This window comes from Neopsephotus bourkii, unplaced genomic scaffold (assembly GCF_033783945.1).
Source record: "Neopsephotus bourkii isolate Nb327-2 ecotype Australia unplaced genomic scaffold, CSIRO-AGI_Nbou_v1 NB_1287, whole genome shotgun sequence".
NCBI lineage: Eukaryota > Metazoa > Chordata > Aves > Psittaciformes > Psittacidae > Neopsephotus > Neopsephotus bourkii.
The window spans coordinates 3826841-3846150 of NW_026901771.1; the positions used below are offsets into that span (position 1 = coordinate 3826841).

At 53.2% G+C, this 19310-nt stretch overlaps 2 protein-coding genes across 3 annotated transcripts; both read right to left on the reverse strand.

The window, feature by feature from the left end:
* Positions 1-641: 641 nt before the first annotated feature.
* Positions 642-11853, reverse strand: P3H3 (prolyl 3-hydroxylase 3). Its single transcript, XM_061365514.1, is given in 15 exon segments — positions 642-1322; positions 1613-1753; positions 2169-2244; positions 4543-4660; positions 4823-4973; positions 5915-6010; positions 6106-6230; positions 7382-7440; positions 7632-7684; positions 8027-8116; positions 8405-8538; positions 9966-10097; positions 10188-10380; positions 11099-11251; positions 11372-11853. Coding segments are annotated over 15 exon segments (2157 nt in total). The 5' UTR covers positions 11795-11853; the 3' UTR covers positions 642-1109.
* An 848-nt stretch (positions 11854-12701) lies between these two features.
* Positions 12702-19024, reverse strand: GPR162 (G protein-coupled receptor 162). Of its 2 annotated transcripts, none has more exons than XM_061365515.1 (5): positions 18876-19024; positions 15445-17212; positions 14440-14629; positions 13737-13888; positions 12702-13583 (listed from the first exon to the last, which is right to left on the reverse strand). In XM_061365515.1, exons 2-5 carry the CDS (start codon positions 16282-16284, stop codon positions 13062-13064), a joined length of 1704 nt encoding a protein of 567 aa, XP_061221499.1. In that variant the 5' UTR covers positions 16285-17212; positions 18876-19024; the 3' UTR covers positions 12702-13061. The 2 variants fall into 2 exon arrangements, with proteins under 2 accessions (XP_061221499.1, XP_061221500.1); XM_061365516.1 differs by lacking the exon at positions 18876-19024 and adding an exon at positions 17379-17521.
* Between the last annotated feature and the right edge of the window lie 286 nt (positions 19025-19310).

The window sequence follows — 19310 nt, forward strand, 5'->3', positions numbered from 1 at the left end:
GGCTGAGGGAAGTCTTCCTTTATCATGGGGCAGAGGCCCTGTGCCAACAGCCATGAGGGATCACCCACATTTACACCACTAGCCCTGGCCCTAATTCCAGCTGAACCTTAGGCAAGATCTCCATGCACAAGTCTCATCAAGGCCTGATCATGTCATGACCAGAGATTGATCTCTGGCTCTAATGCTTCCCAAGAAAAGGGTCACTGCTCTTTTTGATACTGCATACCCACCCCATTCAATTCCTGTTTGACTACAACATAATCCCATCTCAGGACATTAATCCCTGGGCTGTGACAGCAGATTGTATTTGTATCAGGGTGGAAACTGCTAAACAAACTATCTCCTTTGCTTTCAGGGGCAATTTGGTGCATGGAGAGAAGGGAGAAAAAGAAGAGAGGCCTTGCTGCAGGGAAACCTGAGTGTACAGGGCTCTTCCCAAGGGCACTCCTCACCCTTCCCACGGGTTAGCCATGGCAGTGCTGACTTCCTCTCTTGTTCCCTTACTCGAAGTAGCTGGCATCTGAGCAAAGACTTTGTTTCCCTTCACTGAGGGCTCACCCTCCTTCCATCCTTTAAGTAAATTTCCATCAGCAGTATGTGCATCTTAATCCCAGTGAACAGACTCAAGCTCCCACAACATCTGTGTCCAGCATTTTGCTTTTATTCCATAGAGTTCCAGTTCCTCACCTTCTCGGACCAGTTGCGAGGTTCTGGAGTGTGCAGGTGCCTAGGAAACTCAGAGGCTTCTGGTTTAAGTTCCTGAATGTGAAGACGGCCCTTAAAGACCCCAGGCTCCTCCTCCCCCTCTCAGATTTGGCCCTGGATGACCAAGAAGCTGGCACTGCAAGGAGTGGGGTGAGGAGACCCTACCTTCTGACTTCTGAGTGGCACAGACACTGTGGTGAGGCAGTGAAGAAAGTTCCTGGTGTCACCAACTTTAATAACTCTGTCCCTGCTCCCATTTTTCAGCTGCTGGGATGTCCCAAAGAAGAAAGCTACATCCCTCCCCATCACTACGGCTCTAGCATGCTAATACACTGCTCCAGGCCTCTGTGGTCCTGGTGCTACCATGACCTGGTGCTAATCCTGCCCCTGGGGCCCCTTGTTACTCAGAACTCATCTCTGGCCCGCAGCTCCTTGGGATGCTGTGTCCTGTCCAAGTCAGGCCTGTGTCTCCGGCTTGTATACCTGGTTTCACCGCTGGGAACAGGAGTCTCTGAGGAGGATCTGCCGTTGCCATCAGCTCCTTGACGTTCTTCTCTATCAGTCTGGTCCTGCTCCACAGCCCTCTGCTCTATCAGCTCCTCTGCCTTCACCCGTTCCTACAGCCATGGAGATAGAGATGATGTGAACCCCTCCCTGCTAGGGTCCTGGCTCACAGGGGCTGACAACACACATCTCATCTTTGCCACATCCACCCAACCCACCTAGAGCACATCCTCTCTTGCAGGATCCATCAGAGACTAGTCCCTCCACCAGGTATCTTGTCAGAGGACAACCCCCAGCTGCTGCACTAGGCCCTGCCCCATGAGAAAGCCTACAAGCCATTCTCTGGGGGTATTGGATCTGGCTTAGAAGTACTTGTAACCCTTTCTCCAGCCCGGTGCTTTACCTGCTCGGCGTGCTCCCGTGAGTGTGTGTACCAGAGAGCAATGGCACAGCGCCTTCCACGGCTCACTGCCCAGACGCCATGGGGGTTCTCCTTGCCAGAGCTGAAGGCTACCAGCCTCCCACACTTAGGGCGCACTTCGGCCTGCCAGAAGAGAAAGATGAGATGATGAAGCCAGCAGCCTCCTGCTCTGGGACAAACGGCCTTTCTATGGAGGTCATGCTGCCTCTGGGAATGTGGAACAGCAGAGAGCCACCAGGTAACCGCTGCCAGTCCATAAGCAAAGCAGATGTTGGGGAGGAACAGACAGAATGAAAGGGACAACACAGGTTGCAGACACCCACAGGCTGGAAGAGCCTGGACCACCTCAGTTAAGAAGGAGTTAATCTCTCTTCTGTCTTGACATTTGCCTCAATTTGCCTGTAGCTGCTCCTATTTGAATATGCCACAGCATCAGTACCGGACTGGTTTTGGAATGGTGGGATCCAGCAACCAACTAGCTTCCTCCCACCCAGACCAAGTCACACTCTCTCCCTCTTATGGCTACTCCCAGACTTACTGTGACGGTCACAGTGTCCATCTCAGTGAAGAAAAGGCCTCCACCTTGGAAGTCATCATTGAGATAGAGAATGCCACTGCAGACAAAAACAAAGAGGACATATGGGAAGGTGAAGCTCATTCCTCCCAGGTGCTTCCCCATGCTCCTTGGCACAGGAGGCTGCGAATGCCACAGATTCACAAGCAGACCAGTTAGCAGAATCCATTTGAGGGTGTTAACTACAGCAATGCCTAACTCAGGTGGTCCTTGAGCTTCAACCCACAGGAGGCTAAGAGAGTATTCCAGGGAGTTACCTCTACACGCTTGTCCTGGTTTAGTTTGGTTTGGTTTGAATCTTCTGCAGCATTCATCTGTAGCATCATTGTGACAATGCCCTGGACTACACAGACCTTCATTCTGACCAGGCATGATGTTGTTTATGCTTAAAGATTGGGAACAATGCAAAGCCTGGAGGAGGAGGCTGATCAGCAAAGAAAGCTGTGTCTTAAGAGTGAAGGAATTTCAGGGTAACATAAGAATGGTCAAGAAGAGGCTTAGTGCAAGCAAAAAAGAAAAGACATTTCTTTACTAATGTTAGACAACAAAGTAGTGAGGACAGTGTGCAGTGCAGGTAAGATCACAGTTGCCTAGGTGAAAGAATGGACTACAAGCTGTTTGCATTCCTCTTGGCATTCAACTAAGCTGATAGAAAACGTCAGAGGAAGGGAGGCTCATCACTGGGACTGGGAGAAAGAAACAGACATCACCACTGTGGCTGCTGAAGCAAAACATTAAGGACATAAGGACAGTGAGAGGATTACCAGCCCTGAAAGCCAGGAAGGCATAGCTCTTGTGTCATAGGGTTTAATAAGACAGTGAAGTCAGGGTGGTAACATGACTGTGGAAAAGCAAGGAGAGCTCTCAAAGGGCAGGAGGGTAAGGATAATGGCTGAAGCACAAACAGGACTGTTAGCCTGAATGGAGTAGTCTGAAGGGCTTTAGACTCCCATTTCTGACATGGGTTATTGTGGAACAAGAGGTAAATGTAAAAAGTGTCACAATATAAGATGGGGGCACTAAAAGGAGATTGGGATGGCCACACAAGCATTGACAAAACAGCTGGTTTCCCAGGGAAAGGGTTGATCTCAGCAGTTTGAACTGCAGTAAAAGTACTGAGAACAGTGCTATAGGAAATGAGTAGGAAGGTAAAGAAGAGCATGTGAACAGCGCAGTGAGTAGCGCACCACTGGCACCAAAAGGAGTACTGCTCACCTGGAGGAGGATTACTGGGACTCTTGGACCCCTGGGCCCGCTCCTGTTCAATAATTAATGACCATAGCACAAATACAGAGAAGAGATGCAGGAATTTTGCAGCACAGGGTGTATTTCAAAAGGACACTGGAAGAGCTCAGCCCTTGTGAGTTCCTTTGTCAATTATAAATGACTCTACAAAAGGACAGGAATACTCTTGGAAATAGCTCAGTGGCAGAGATCCCAGGAAGATGCTTTAACATTTATTCAAGGAAAAGTCAGAGCAGCCCACTCTTCAGGGAGGAGTGAGGTGACAGAACAGCTTTACCTGGGAAGGGACAGAGATCTCATCAGTTACGTGATAGAGCCTGGTAACTTTACACCAAGTCAGCATCTATACCAGAAGGGAAATGGAATTCCCTCCAAGTCCCACATGTTTACCATAGGCTGCTCAAAGAAGATTTCTGCTCTGGGTACAGCTACCACTCAAAAGGCAAGTCAGATTTCTGGATGCCCAGGGATGGGATGGGAAATAGGAAGACACGTTTGGCTGCAGTGTGCAAGAACTGTCAGCATCTTCAAAACACATTTCAGGTTCTTTTACAGACGAGTACCAAAACCTGTCACAGGCTGGGAAAAAACTCTCACATGGAATGGAAAAACCCAAGACAAAGTATTGACAGTGAATCTTGAGAGAGATGAACAGATAGGATAGTCACTGACTGCTCGACCAAAGGAAACACAAGGTGCTTGGTTTTCCCTCTCCTGTAATACCCAGAAAAATGTGGAAGACAGAAGAAAGAGTGTCATAAGGGCTAGCAGTGGACTGTAGAACTGTGGGAGACCTACAAGACAACAATCTGGTACCTTGGTTCTAGTCTGTGCAGCCTTCCAGCATCATTCTGCTCTCTATTAATGCTGGCTCTGAGGAGGCGGAAAGAGCAGATCTTCCCAGCCTAGGGAAGGTGTTTGACTCCTCATTCTGAAGCCACTGATGCAGCCTTACGCCTGATGCTACAGTCCTGGCTGGCTTTGAGCCATCAACCCATCACCTGGTTTCTATAATCTGAGCTCATCCTCAGATGGGGCTGAGGGGACATTCTGATCTCCACATGATCTAATGCAGGTCCCTTCCTTCTCTTACCTGTAGTCCCTGTACACATAGGCAGGTGGCTCTTTCCAGCACTCTTGCCCCTCAGGATCCAAGAGACAGTTATCAGCATGGACAGGGTGACTAAGATCCATGCGACCTTCCTGTTCCTCTGAAAATGGGAGTCAAAAAAGAACATGGGAATCTTCAGTTTCAATTAAAGAGAGAAAGGGGCATACGGAGAGTAAAGGGAAGAGAGTCTCCTGAAAGTACGTGGCTGGAACTTAGGAGACTCTGCAGGAGAAGGGTGCTAGCAGGGTGAAAGATTCTTTACCATCTACGGCTGTGCGGCACACAAGGTGCGTGAAGGAGAAATGCAGTTTCTTTCCAGGAGTAAAATAGGATTCTATGATTCTCCGTGATTTCTCACTGGCCTGCAGAAGCAATTTGGCGTCTCTCCAGTCCACGTCCCCATTTTGGGCCAGCTACAAGCGAAAAACAATGCTGTTCAAATACTTGCATAAAAAGACACTCTAAAAAATTATGGGTACACGTACACAGTACAGAAAAGGAGACCTGTGTAAAAGTCCTGTGGTCACACGTGAAGAAAAGAACATGTTTTCTCATGTAAATGTAAACCAGGAGTACACCTGGATAGCACAGCAATTCCCTCCTTCTACTCAGCACATGAAGCCGCACGTGGAATGCAGCATCGTTTTGAGTCCCTCAGTGCACAAGCGATAGGAGCAAACTGGAGTGAGTCTTCAGTCAAGGGCCTTAAGATGGCAGGGGTGTTGGAGCATGTCTAAAAAGGCTGAAAGAGCTGGGTTTCTTCAGCCTAGAGAAGGCCAAAGGAGGATCTAACTACAGTCTCCTTTCACCTCTAAGGGCATTACAGAGACGATGGGGATAAACTCTTCTCTTTTTGGTCACTGAAAAGACAAGAGGCAACAGGCAAAAGCTGCAGCAAGGAAAATTTTTGTTAGATATAAAGGAAAACTTAGTCTTCCTCAGAGTGGTACACACTGAAACAAGTGCCCAGAGGGGCTGGGGAATCATCACTCCTGGAGATGATCAGGACTTGCCTGCACAAAACCTCATCTAGCTTTGGATTAGCCATGCTATGAGCAGGAGGTCCCATTAGAGGTCTCCAGAAGCTCCTTCCATCTTATTCCCCAGTTATCTGCCAAGCATGTCTGTAAGACTGCACAGGGACAAGGAACGATCCTGAGACCCTGTGTCACAGGAGGGAGAGAGTTTATCAAGCCTGCCATGTAAAACATGCCTAAACGCAGTCGTGGAGGGGAGACTGCACATGTGCTTGTGAGGAAGATAACACTCCTGTGCCTCCATCCAGAGTGCACTCCATGGAGACAAACATTTGTGTGGACAATCAGGAAGGTGTCAGACTCACAGAGCCACTTACTTGCATGGCCCTCAGAACAGTTAAGCCTTCAAATCTCTCATGTGGGGTATGAGGTGACCGTCTTGCCCGGTAGCCATCTCCTGCTTCTCCTGCGGCCTAGAAGGGGACAGATGATGCACCTTAGGCTGCTGCCTCTCCTCCATGGAAATGCTGCAGTCCTGCATTCTGAGGAGGGAAGACCCAGGCCTCACCTTTGTCAGCCGGAGAAGGTCCTTACACTCAGACTCTGTCAACACTCTGTCAAACACAACCCTCTGGGTTCCGTTCATCTGGTGGGAATCCATCGTGACAGCAATATCCTCAAAAGGCAAAGGCCCTGTTGAGAAGCGAGTACAGATAGGCATGAGCAAGCTTTGGACAAGAAGCTCTCAGACACCAACCCCCAGTCTGGATAAGGAAGTGGAGAGACACTATACATTCTCTGACAAGAGAGGACAGCTCCCCAGAAGTGCCCATTCCTCACAGACCTGGGCCACTTGCACCCCTCACATGCTTCAGGGGAGCCAGAGCATCAGCTGGGGAAGCTGGCCTACAGCGAGTGCTTCAGGAGCCAGCAGAAACCTGGGGCCTGCTGGGAGAGCAGCAGGGAAAAGATGAGTGCACTGTGGATCGCAGCAGCAGAACAAGTCCAGCCTACTGGGGTGAGGCTCTGGAGAAAAGAAGCAGGTAAACACCTCCATGAACCCTCCTTTCCATCACACATCTCATCCCCAAATTATCGCCAGTGAATCTTTCTACTTTCTTCAGCCCCAAAGAGAAGCAATGGGTATCAGTTGGTGATCTGACCTTTTGATCTTTGGCCTTTTTTCTCCCCCACCTCTGACCCCTGGATGGTCAAGAATTCTAAGGCGCTCAGTCCCTCAGAATGATCCGCTCTCCCATGTATCACAGCAGAGAACTACTTGGGATCATTTCAAGCAAAGCCTCCAAGACAGACCCCTGCAAGAGGCTGTGTGTCCACACGTAAGAACAGAGGACCAGCAAGAACATGGTCCTCTGCACTGCAGTCTACAGCATTTAGCCACAAAACTTTTGGACTTGTGTTTTCCAGGGAAAGACTTCCCCAAGCCGAATAGTCCGCTTCCAGTTTCCATTTCCCCCTGTCTCCCCTTGTCCCCTTCAGAAAAATGGTGTTCAAAGTTGGGCTGGTGTAGACACTCCTGCCGCACTGAACAGGGATCTCAATGTCCATAGACTTGTTATGTATTCAGGCACCACTGCTCTCAGCTTCTCCAGCCACAGTGCTCTTTGAGTTCCCATCCCAGACACATACGCAGTGAGATTTTGCAAGATTACACATGCATCAAAGAGGGAGAAAAGAAACAGTAAGAGAACTTGCTGAGCCATTCGAGTCAGTCTGCATCTATGCTAGCATTCCAATGTCTGAGAATGGAAGAAAAGACAGCGCTTAGCTGGGCTAAGTCTGGCTGACTGCATCCAAGTCCTTCCTCAAGCTCTTTTACTTACCCCTCTTATCCCTCTCTTCCACATCCAGAGATTCCTGGTTTTGCTTCTCCTGATCCTCTCTCGGGAGCAAGGGAAAAAACAGAGACCAGGGCTGTCAGAACACAGAGCTATGCCTAACTATCCTCTGTGGTAGCATTTCACACCCTTCCTGTTCTTGTTCAGTCCATTCCTCAGTAGGTATTACTGCTCCTTGTACCATCGCCTACTTGCAACACTTATATTTCCGTCCTATTCAACTTGGCAACCTTACCTGTGTTTCTCCTTTAGGTTTTCAGGAATCAGCTCATCTGGAGTCCAAAGATCCTGTAGGAACAAATGCAGATGGTTCAGTACATAACATTCTCCCACACTGGATCATGTCAAACAGCCAGCTCCTTGTCCCACTTCTCCAGTGAATACCAGACCAATGGTTCTGACCTCCTTCTGACAACAACCACAGTGGCCTATGCATATGGTTGCAGCAGCAATTTCAAACTCACTGCAGCCCTGGAGCAGTGGAAAGGCCCTAAAGACCCCCTTCGTAAGGACTCAGGGGTCCTTCTCATCAACATCTGATCCTTTCTGAATCATGTGCTATTGAAATGAATTCTGGTAACTCTATTGGTGCAATCAGGGCAGGAAGATTAAGAAGATACCGATACTTACAGGGTCATTAAAAGTTCCTCCTAGATGCTCCACTGCATAATAAATCAACTTCTTCTCCATCAAAGATCTCTGCACATAATGTCGAATACTCTAAGGAAGCAAAGAGGCTGTTGAACAACCACCTCATAAACGACAAGCCCATCCCTCTATAGGGCAGAAAGCTGCCCTAACACACTTCTGAGCACTTTGAAAACCAGGTTGTTTCCTGAAGGGACCCTGCCTGGTACGGACTAGAAGTAAACTCAGGCTCCAGTTTCTTTACTCCTGGGCTTGGCACACATCTGCAGTGAAACGTGTTTCCCTTTTTGTCTCCTGGACTCTTATCCTGTTGTATGGGACAGAGCAGGGCCAAAAGTACAGACCTGGGGTTGTAAGTACCTCTCTGGCTGTGACAGCTGTGTCCTCTCCCAGTTCTATGCGATACTGGTTCATCTTCTCCAACATTGGCTCGTCCGTGGGATAAAAGAGCAAGTAGGAAGCAGCGCATTCAGCAGCCAGCTCCTGGTTCCCAACTTGTGCAGGGACAGAAAAGAACAAACAGATATGTCTCTGAAAGAGTCAATGTTAGCAGCATATGTGCATAGGCCAGCGGCAGCCAACACCCTGCTTGGGATCAGACAGCAGGAGGCCTTACAACAGGGTACACATGGTCCCACCTTCCTCACCCAATGGACATGATGAGGGGTCTGGAGGCTTCTTTGAAATACAGGTTTTACCAGTGGTTTGACAGAAGAGATGAGACAGTTGGGACAACATAGAAAGGAGCAGAGGTATCCAAGAGAAGAGCTGAGGGACATGTGAGAGGGACAAGGTGACAGAATGACTGATATCATGACAAGCCATCAGTTCAGTGAGGGCAGGCAGGGCTTGATATACAGTGAGACTGGAATTTGCCATAGTGATAACAGTATCTGGCTTGCAAAGTAAGATTAACAATATCACTTAGCAAAACAGGATTTAATAATAGGACTTTGTATAAGCAATGCATTCCTTACTAACCACATTAACCTAGAAAGAGGAACTAAAGGACTGATGAAAGGGGCCTGCCCCAGAGGGTGCCGGAGACTGGATGATTACCAAAGAAACAAGTCAGCAGAAACGGTGGTAACAGAATGAAAGGTGAAGGTGGCAGGGGGAAATTGTGAGCACTGACCCAGTTCAGGACCGAAAAGGCTTGCCCCCTCCACACCCTCAGGGAGCATGCACGCTCATTTCCATAGCAAAAGAGGACAATTTAATGCAGAGAAGATAGAGTACTAATTAACATCATGATTCACCAGCTTCTGACCAATGAAAAGTTATTTATTCTCTCAAATGCACAGAATCATAGAATAGTTAGGGTTGGAAAGGACCTTAAGTTCCAACCCCCCTGGTACAGACTCTGATGTATGCACAATGAGGGTGTGCCTGCTCTGTGCAGCTGCCACCTAGCACCCTATCTTGTGCAAAAGAGCAAGCAAGTAAAATACCTCGACTCTGTGTTTATACTGGCATTTTGCACACAAGGTAAACAATCCCACTTTTGGGACTACAGGCTGACTCAGAAGGAACACCACTGCTGAGATGAGATATATATGCATGACCTAGATAGGAAGCAGGGGCCTGGTCTGGAGCCATGTACTGAAAAAAGTGTATAAAATACACAGCAGATAGTTGGTGCAAGGGAAAATAAGAGAGTGCTGGAAGAAAAAAGTGGGAACAGCCACACATTACAGAAGCTGCACAAGTAAAACTGAAGTGGACCACAAGGCACCTCTCCCAAGGTAGCCACAGGTTTGAGAAAGAAAAGAGAGGTTCTGGGACGAGTCGGTTGGGGGCTAGAAGGAGGGACAGACAGGTAGAGCTCAGGTCAATGTGCCTCTTCTCCCATGACATGCTGCCCACCAGGCCCAGAAGCAAAGGGGAAGTTTAGGGGTGCCACAGCATCACATCTGCTCACCTTGATCATAGGCAAACTGCAGTAAATCAAGATGAGAAGGGATGAAATCTTCCGTGGCAGAAATCCGCCCTGGCTTTGTGGCAATGTCAAGGACGCACTGCTGTCTGCACTTCAAAACCTGAACATAATGGGCTGCGAGAGAGAAGAGCAAGAAAGGCAGTAGCTCACACTTCTTCCAGACAGGAGCACTGAGAACCCAACCCTCTGTGCATCTAATGCTACCTGCAATGGCTTCGTACAAGCCAGGCTGCATCTCCTCCTCCTCCTCGTTATCCTCATCCTCCCAAGGCCCTTCACACAGGGCACGACACTCTTCCAGTGCTGACAGCGCCTCTGTGAGCGACTCCTCCAGCCTGGCCACAGCCTGCAAGTACTCATCTGCATCGTAATGCTGCACCCCAGCCTCATACGCCTCCTGCGAAAGACAGATCCAGGTCCCTCATCAGCCTGGGTGACAGCAAAGGATGCCCGAGCCTTCAAGTTGCTCACAGGGTAGTACTGACACCTAGGGGCCTGCCCGATGACACACAGCCCACCACGCAGTGACAGCTCATCTCCTGGGCTTCAGCCAAATAGAGTTCTCCAAGGCCCTGCAGCCTGCTGTAACTGTCGCCAAGGTCTCTGTGGCACACTTGCTATGGTTTGTTTTCAGCCTGAAGTGAAGGCTTCAGGGAGACCTTCTTGCAGCCTTTCAACTGTGAAAAGGGGGGGTTAAGAAAGACTGAGCAAGACTTTCGACCAGGGCCTGCAGGGACAGGACAAGAAGCAATGGTTTTAAACTGAAAGACAGCAGATTTAGATGGGAGATAATGAAGACATTTGTTACGATGCAGGTGGTGAGACACTGGAGCAGGCTGCCCAGAGAAGCTGTGGCTGCCCCATCCCTGGCACTGTTCAAGGCCAGGATGGACAGGGCTTGGAGCAGCCCGGTTTGGTGGAAGGTGTCCCTGCTGTGGCAGAATATTGGACTAAGGTGATCTTTAAAGGTCCCTTCCAGCCTAAATTATTCTATGATCCTATGTGTGGGGCCCTGTTTCAAACCGTGGCTCTTGTATGGGAACAGCTCAGGGTCCCAGTCTGGTCCTTAGGATGGGTAAGAGCTGCCGATGCCTGGCTCTGCACTGAACCCTCACCCAGTGTGGTGTGGCCTCCAGGTCTCAGAAGTTGTCCGACCTCACCCCTGACATCCGCCGGTACTTCTCTATGTCCTCCCGCATTTGGAGGTGCTGGGGATTAGCGACAAAGAAGGTGTGAGCGGCGGACACGGCCTGATCCAGCTTCTTCAGCTGCGGAGAGAAGGCAGCAGCGCCCGTCACACTCCCGCGGGCCCCCTCTTCACACCCACCCCTCACCCTGGATTCACCCGCAGGATGATGCCCTTGCCCACCCCCTCCTCTGCTCCCCACCTGGAAGAAGGCCACCTGGAGGTAGTTGTAGGGCTCCCTCCGCTCGAAGTCGCGGCGGATGGTGCGGCTGGCGCGGTGGGCGGACGGCGCGGCTCCCAGCCGGCGCCCCAGGCAGTGCTGGAGGCAGTCGGCTCGCTGCAGCACGGGGCCGAACAGGGCGGCCTCCCACGGCCCGGCCCCCGACGGCCCGCCGAGGAAAGCCGCCTCCCGGCGGCAGGCGGAGCGGCAGGCGCGGAGAGCCGCCCGCAGCCCCGCGTAGCTGTGCAGGGCGCGCTGCAGCAGCTCGGCCGCCCGCGCCCAGTCCCGGGCGAAGTACGCCCGCACGCCGTCCGCGTACAGCAGGTCATAGGGAACCAGGCGGCCCGGCGACGTGGCGGCGGCGACGGCGGCGAGCAGGAGGCACAGGCAGAGGCGTGAGGCCATCGCCGAGGCGCCGGGGAGAAGGAGGAGGAGGAGGAGGAGGAGAGGGGTCCTGGGCGGGCAGGCGTCCTAGCGGGGCCCGGTCTACGCCCACCCCGGGGGCCGGGCAGGGCGGGCCGGCGGGCGGTGCCGGGGGAGACATCGCGCACGAGGTTATGGTTAACGTCTCAGAAACCACGGCAGGGACACGCATTGACCGTTCATAGACCAAGTCCCATCACATGCAGGAGTACTCCGGAGGGGACGGGCTGCCCATCTCCTGCTCTCCTCCGATGCAGCCAAACCCTTGCCCATGCACTGGGCAGGAGAAGGGTTATCTCTCACAGGCTACCTCTGTGCCTCCGTTCCAAGAGCTTTGTACAGGACAGAAGCCTGCTCCAGACTTCACCTCTCTCAGTGTGGGCAGTCGGGAGCCTTCCCCTAAAGCCTCTGCTAGCTTTCCTGTTTGGGTGGGAAGTTTGGGCCATTGTTTTTCATGCAAAGTTTGCACCGGAATCAAGAGTTTGCACCAGTGAAAGACGATATTATGGCCGAGGGTCTTTTTGCAGAGAATTTCCTTTCAAGCTTGGGGTTCCCTCAAAGCAATAGCTTTTGCTGAGCAATATTAGAAAGCACAGAGGCTGCCCCTGCTTAGCTGTAGGCAGCCGGACTCCCATGGAGAGCAAAACTTTTCACCCAGTCTCCTGTGACAGCTCCTCTACGGGCTTCATTCCCTTCCCTGGGCTGCTAAGCATCTGCTGCCTTCCAGATGCACTGACAAGAGAGGGATGGAGAGGAAGGAAAGGAGCCTCGCACGTTCCACATTTCCCTTCCAGAAGCCTGTGAAGCTTCATTAAACATTAGGCCAGCTACTTCGTTTCTATGGAAACAAAATTATTACTAATATATTATTTAAAAAACAGACACACGATTGACACTCCAAATATAGAATTTTAATACCATTCTGTGCCTGCCTCGTCTCTTCGGGCAGAGCGGATGCGAGGGTGGAATTCACAAAGGGACTGGACCGGTGAGGGTGCCAAGTGGTGATGGCGGCGGAGGGTGTGTTTATAACCTGAGAGCAGGCACAGGCTGGCTGTTGATCCGTCCATCTCGCTCTTCCGCAGTCCGTGTCCCACTTCTTCTTCCCCCACCAGCGTGGGCTGCCGTGTTCCTGCCTGCTGGCGAGAAGGATGAGAATGCAAATTAGTGATCAGGTCCCGGGACAAAGGGAACACTTGAAGTTCCATTTAAAAACCGTGATGGCACTGAATGATTTTGACGCTGTCTCTCATAGTTTGGGATCCTGGAAGGTCTGCGGCTCGCTGGCCTCAAGGGTCCTTTCACACAGTGCCTGCTCTCCATCCTGCAGCTGCAAGGCTTCGCTGCAAGCCAAGGAGCAGCGCCGTGGCCGGTCGGCGTTCTCCTCCTCTCTGCTGCCAAGGGAGAGGCGGCGATCGCGGCGCGATGCGAGCGGGAGACGGGAGTGCCGTGGGCTGCAGGCTGGGGAGGGCTGCGGCGTCTCGTCAATGAATGTGGTGATCTCATCTCGGAAGAAGCAGGCAGCGGAGCCCCGGGGCACCAGGCCCCCCTCCAGAAACTGCCGTAGGGTTGTCAGCTCGTCTTCTGGGGGCCGCTGGCGGTGCTGGTAGTCATGCAGCTGAGGAGGCAAGAAGATGGGGCCACCGGGTTTGCGGGGAGTGGGAATGCGAATGTCATCGGATGAAGACCACTTGTGTAGGAAGGATGGAGCAGAGCGGTGGGCGGAGAAGATGTTAGTCTCATCGTGTGACATTCTCCGGGAGAGGGGGACCTGGAAAACAGAGAAGGAGGCAGGTGATAGAAAACTTGAAGAGACAGAGCAGGAAGGGAGTAGCTGAGGCTTTCTCAGAGGAGTCAAAACGACACAAAGGTGTGGGAGACTGACGGAGAAGGAAGCGGGTTGTGGGGCTGCCCGACAGCTCACCTGCAGGTAATGCACCTTGTCCTGGGGCAACAGCATGTGGTGCATGGGTAGCAGCTTGATGTCCCGGGAGTCCCGCTTCACAGCTGCAGCGCCGTTCGCATCAAACCTCACTTTGCAGATCCTGCTGTCACCATAATCATCACACACACCATCTGTTGGCAAAGAGGAGAACAGCAGTCAACGCTTTTCGGCCAGAAGAGTGTTACCAGAACACCCCGAAGCCATTCTAACCCTTGTCGGACTCCCGCTGCCCTGCCTGCAGCCCTCAGGCTTCACCTGTTAACAAGGACCTCATCTTTCTGCTTACAGCAGCACTAAAGCACCCAGAGGTTGCCCTGTTTCTTCTGTCTTGCTTTTGTGTTGCTCACTGCTAGAACTTGGATCTTTGGATCAGTGAGCTGGCCAAGGGCCACTTTTGTTGTGGTTTGGCAGCCGTATGCATGGTCTCTACCCTTGCATCTACCGTTGCACTAGTTTTTCCTGGATGCTAGTGAGTCCTAAGGCAGCAAGTGAGTGACAGAGCCTGCTCCAGAATAGATTTTCTCATGGTTGCCAACCCTAAGCTATAACGTGTCCTAGCGACCCACACCACCACTCCTGGTGCAGGCAGGTCCTTTTCACAAGGCAAACCTCTCTTTCCTCTGAAGTCTTTTAGGGAGGGGATTACTGAAGAACGGTGACTATGGGGTGGTGAGGTGCTTACCATCATCTCCATCTTCCTCAGACATAATGGCCACACACTGCTCCCACACAGTGCGGAGATCTGCTCGGTAGCGCTCGCAGGACCAGATGAAGGAGGGGAGCAGCAGGGTCTGCACCATGGAGCACCAGAGCACAGCCAGGACCATCCAGGTTGGGGCCGTATCATAGCGCAGGCTAAAAAAGCTCACAACCTTCGAGGTAAGAGAGAGAAACAACACTGAGAAAGAAGACAGAAGTGGGGATCAAGGGAGAACGATACCAGGAGTCAGTCTATGGTAGAACATAATCTGTCTGTAAAGGATTTGTTAAGTAATTACTCCATTCCTGTGGTGTTGCCCCAGGTTTGCTGGATCGTATTCCAAGCTGTCAGATCTCTAATACGAGACCTGGTTTTTGCATCCCTTTTTTCCCTGTGCTCGTTTATAAACCGGAGCTAAACAGGTGCTAACAAAGGACACAGCCACCGGAAAAAAAGAAAGCAAAGCTGTGACTAAGCCTCTGCTCTCCTAATGGCTCCCTTTGAGAACTTCCCCAGCCCTCCAGTTTTGCAGAGAATCAACCAGCCAGCCAAAACCTGAATGCTGACTATGACTATCCAAGCAGAAGGAAAAAGAAAACTGGCTGCAACAGCACTTAAAGCTGGGGTATCGGCTCTCCAGAAGCAAATGGGAGAAACAGAAATCTCATTGTTTTTACAGAGCTACATCCCCCTGTAAGTTTGCAGGATAATTTCCTTTCCTCCTAATCGCTTGAAACTTCCACAGTGGTTTTAGCTCTCTGTGTGTGTGTGTGTACATCCCCAGCCTTCAGCTTGTCTTACAAAAATACTGCTGCAGAAGGATGAGAGAATTACTGCAATCTTAAAAACCGGCCCCCAGAATAACACAGATTCGGTAACACCGTGGCTGGCTGGTGGACAGAAAACTCTTTTTCTCTGAAACCTGAGAGAAATGGAAATCTAGTTAAACTGCAGAGTCTGAAGGGGAAGGGAGAACTGGCTGCTTACCAAGATAGGCACCCCAGTGAGCGTGTCATACAGGAAGACAATAGCGCTGATGAGGTTGGTCATCTGCAAGGAGGTCTTGGCTGACTCAGACCCGTCCAGTGAAGACCTCCTTTTGCCACGTACGTCCTCCACTACAATGGCTGGCACATTGAAAGTGGTGTGCGCTGATGAAGAGCAGGATGATGCCTCCTCTGCCCTCTGATGGCGGCACTGCCGGCGTCTTCGGTGTGCCCACAGGGTCTGGTAGAAAGTGATGCCCACGCACACCAAGCCCATGACGATTCCTCCGAGCAGAAGGAGGCTAAAGCAGACACCGAAGCCCAGCCCTATCTTGCTGACAATGAACTGGCAGCCACGGGCGTAGTAGCGCTCGCCATTGTTGTGCCAGCCGATGGAGGGCAGCGTGGAGAGGATGAACGATACCATCCAGATACCCATGACGGCGTGCAGAGCCTGCTTCTTGGCGTTGCTCAGTCGGTAGTTAACTGGCCACCTCACCATCCACATGCGGTGGTAGGAAAGGGAGGCCACAGTGAAGCAGGTGGCCAGTGCTAGAGTGTAGTATGTGGAGACGAAGACCTTGCAGATGCTTTCGTTCCAGTCGTAGTCGGAGGACTCGCGCCGCAGCTGCACCACAGCATAGGTGGTGAGGGGCACTGCTGCCATAAGGATGTGGGTCCCAGCAAGGAAGCATAGCAGCAGCTCCAAGGGTTTGTGTTTCTGTTGCTTGGCCGTGATGCTGAGGATAATCCAAGAGTTGGCCAACAGGGCTAACATCCCACATGCCAGCCACCACAGGGAGTTGTTGTGCAAGGTAGACTCTGATTCAGAGTCCCCCATGCTGCCACCCCTGCTAGGCTGCACCCGGTCCCTGCTGCTGGGGTTCTCTAAGAGGGAGAGTGGGACTCCGCACTGGGGGAGTCGCGTCCCTCCTCATCTGCTGCTGTGATGCGAGGTGTATGCACGCTAGTGGGGTTTCTCAAGGCATTGCCACCAGGTAGTATGCAGAACAGCCGTCAACTCTGTCTCACTTTCAGTCCTCCCTTTCCCTTCTATTTGATTATATTTCTTTCCCTGGTTCTAACTTTTCCCCCTGTTCTCCTTTTTCTCTCTTCCACCTTTCTCTCTCTTTCTCATGAACACTTGCCAGTGCTTCTCCCCTCACTTGCTTGGGCTCACTTTTTTTTTTCCTCCCCATCTATTTCATCCCCCTTCTCCACTCTTCCCCCAAAGAAAAAGCTCTCCTTACTTCCATGTGCCCACCAGGGACCTTCTGTCTCAGGGACCACCTTCTGCTGGGACTGGTGAAGGCCGCATGCAAACAGAGACCGCTGGGGACTCCAAGCAGTTTGGCAGTAGCAAGTGGCTGCTGCCCAGCGCCCTAGTGGATGAGGAGCTAGGTAAGAGCTTCAGAGATGACAGGAGGCAGGACAAAGGTCCTGTGCAGATGGTGAGGGTGGTTCATACACTGTGTGTAATTCTCCTTCTCACCAAACACCACGCTCGTGACCAGAGAGAGGTTTCTTGCCAAGGCTGTGAGAGAACTATCAATGGAGAGTGAAGGGTGAGGAATAAAATCCAGAGTGTTCCCTATCCAAGACCTCACAGCACCCTCACTACATTGTCCTTTTTGCTGTCCTCCAGGGCTCAGCCTGCTCTTTAAGCTTCCCTGCACAGCACAGAACAGAGCTGGCAAACAATAAGGAGATGGCGGGGAGGGGAAGATCCTTTTCAAAGGTTCCCTTGGAGATTCAGGGCACGAGGTTCACTGTAGAAGAGAGGAAAGAGAAAAAGTAATCTAACATAATTCTATCTCCTCAGATCACTCTTTCTCCTTGCCCACACAAACACCTTGTCATGATTTAGGCTGTGCAGGCAGCTCCCTGTGCCTTTCAGGGAGCAGAGAAGCCAGTTTTGCACCAGTCCTTCCATACCTCAGGCTGTACTCTGTCCCCAAGCAATTCCCTCCAATGCTGCTGAGACACGCTGTGCTCCCTGCCCTTCCTGTCTCTGGCTCCCCACGCAGAGTGTTACCAGTGCCATTTCTGCCATGCCCGATCTGCATCTCTCCGTGCTATTCCAGTCCTGCTCCTGCCAGACAGATGCACCAGTCTTTGGACCTCAGCTTTTCCCCACCAGCGCTCCGGATTTAGCCTGTCAACCCATCCTGTCCCATCCATGGGTGCGTGCAATCTTTTGGCCATACACCGCACCCACCTAGAGCATTTCTGCTTGAGCAGCTCTGGTCTCCAGTCACCCCATGGTTACAAACCCACTGAATGAGGCTGCTAACCTAGTCCCGAGACGACACACCTCTGCCAGTGACCCGTGGTCCTACCAGCACGGACCCCCTTCTCCTGTCTTCATCTAGAGGGGGCACCCAAGCAGCATGTTACAGGAAGGGGCAGGCCTGCTCTGCGCCTTGGAGAGCAGATGTAAACTTAAATCTTTCTGTGCATAGACCAGTGGACTCCCAGCACGGGCTACTGGTCCCATTCCCACCCTCCCCTTTCCCTTTGCTCCTCTGTATTCTCTCATCCTCTCTGTAACCACCTGAGGCTTTTCTTCCTTTCCTCCCTGCTTGGAGCAGTTTGCCACGACTGGATTTGTGGTGCCCTTCGTTCTGCCCCAGTTCATCTTTTTCTCCCCAGTGCCATCATCACTCTTGCAGTGAGGCCTGTGGCCTCTGGAGACAGTTATGAAGCTAGCCAGCCCAGCTAATCCCAGGGGAAGGAAGGATTTTCCCTGCGGCATCTCCTTCTGCCGCCCTTCCCACCCAGCTTGTTCTGGTGGCCCACGCTGTTCCCTCGATGAGGCAGGAACCCCCTGCCTCTGCTGGCTTTGGGGCTCAGTTCTGCTCCGAGCTGCGGTCCTCCCGCTCCCGGCCACGGGAGAGCCCCGGAGCTGATGCAGAGAGGCCAGGTCAAGGAACCCCATCCTCGCCCGGTCCTGCTTCCCGGCCAGAGACCCCCCTTCATCCCACCCGCAGGGCGAAGGGAGCCTCCTGGGGCTGGTGACTCAGGGGAAGGCGAGGGCGGGGGGTCCAGCGGGAAGGTGACCCACAATAACTGCACGGAAGAGTGGAGAACCCCGGGGCGCGGGGGGATGCGGCCGGCCCAGGGCTGAGGTGCGGTGCTGCCCCCGCCGAGCCCTCCCTTTGCCCGTCACTGGCAGCCCGGCCACGGAGGGGCGGCGGGGGGTCGGGCCGGGCCTGGCCTCGCCTCGGCCGGGGGTGGGGAGGCGAAGCGGTGCGGAGCGGCTGGGGCTGGGGCCGCGGAGCCCGTGGGGCGCCCCCCGGGGCGCGGCCGTGCCCGGCGGCGGCGGCGCCGCCCTGTGCGCGACGGAGCGGAGCGGAGCGGAGGGGAGCGGAGGGGAGCGGAGCGGGGGCCGATCGCGGCGGCGGGGGCCGGAGCCGGAGGGACCCATCTTACCTCTCGCCGGAGCAAGCGCTGCCATGGCGACGGGCGCCCCGCGCGGCTGTGCGCGCCTCTGCCCGGCTGTGCCGGCCCCCGGCCCCTGCCGCCGCAGCGGACGCCGCAGGCAGCAGCCGCCCCGGCCCCGCGCTCCGGCCATCCGCCAGGCGGGGCGACGGCGAGGGGCGAGGGGCGGGGAGCGCCGGCGGCAGACGGCGGAGAGAGCACCGCCGGGCCGAGCAGCCAGGGGGCGGGCCGGGCGGCCGGGAGCGGGAGCCACCGCCCCGGCAGCGGCATCGGCATCGGCCCCGCCCGGCGGCCCGGGCACCTGCGGCGCCTCCCGGGGCTGGTGTTGGCCTGGGCTCAACCGCAGGGGCTGCTGGTGCCGCTGGTGCCGGGCCCCGGCCCGCTCCCTGTCGTGTGCATCCCTCCTGCCCCACGGGGCAAGGCTGG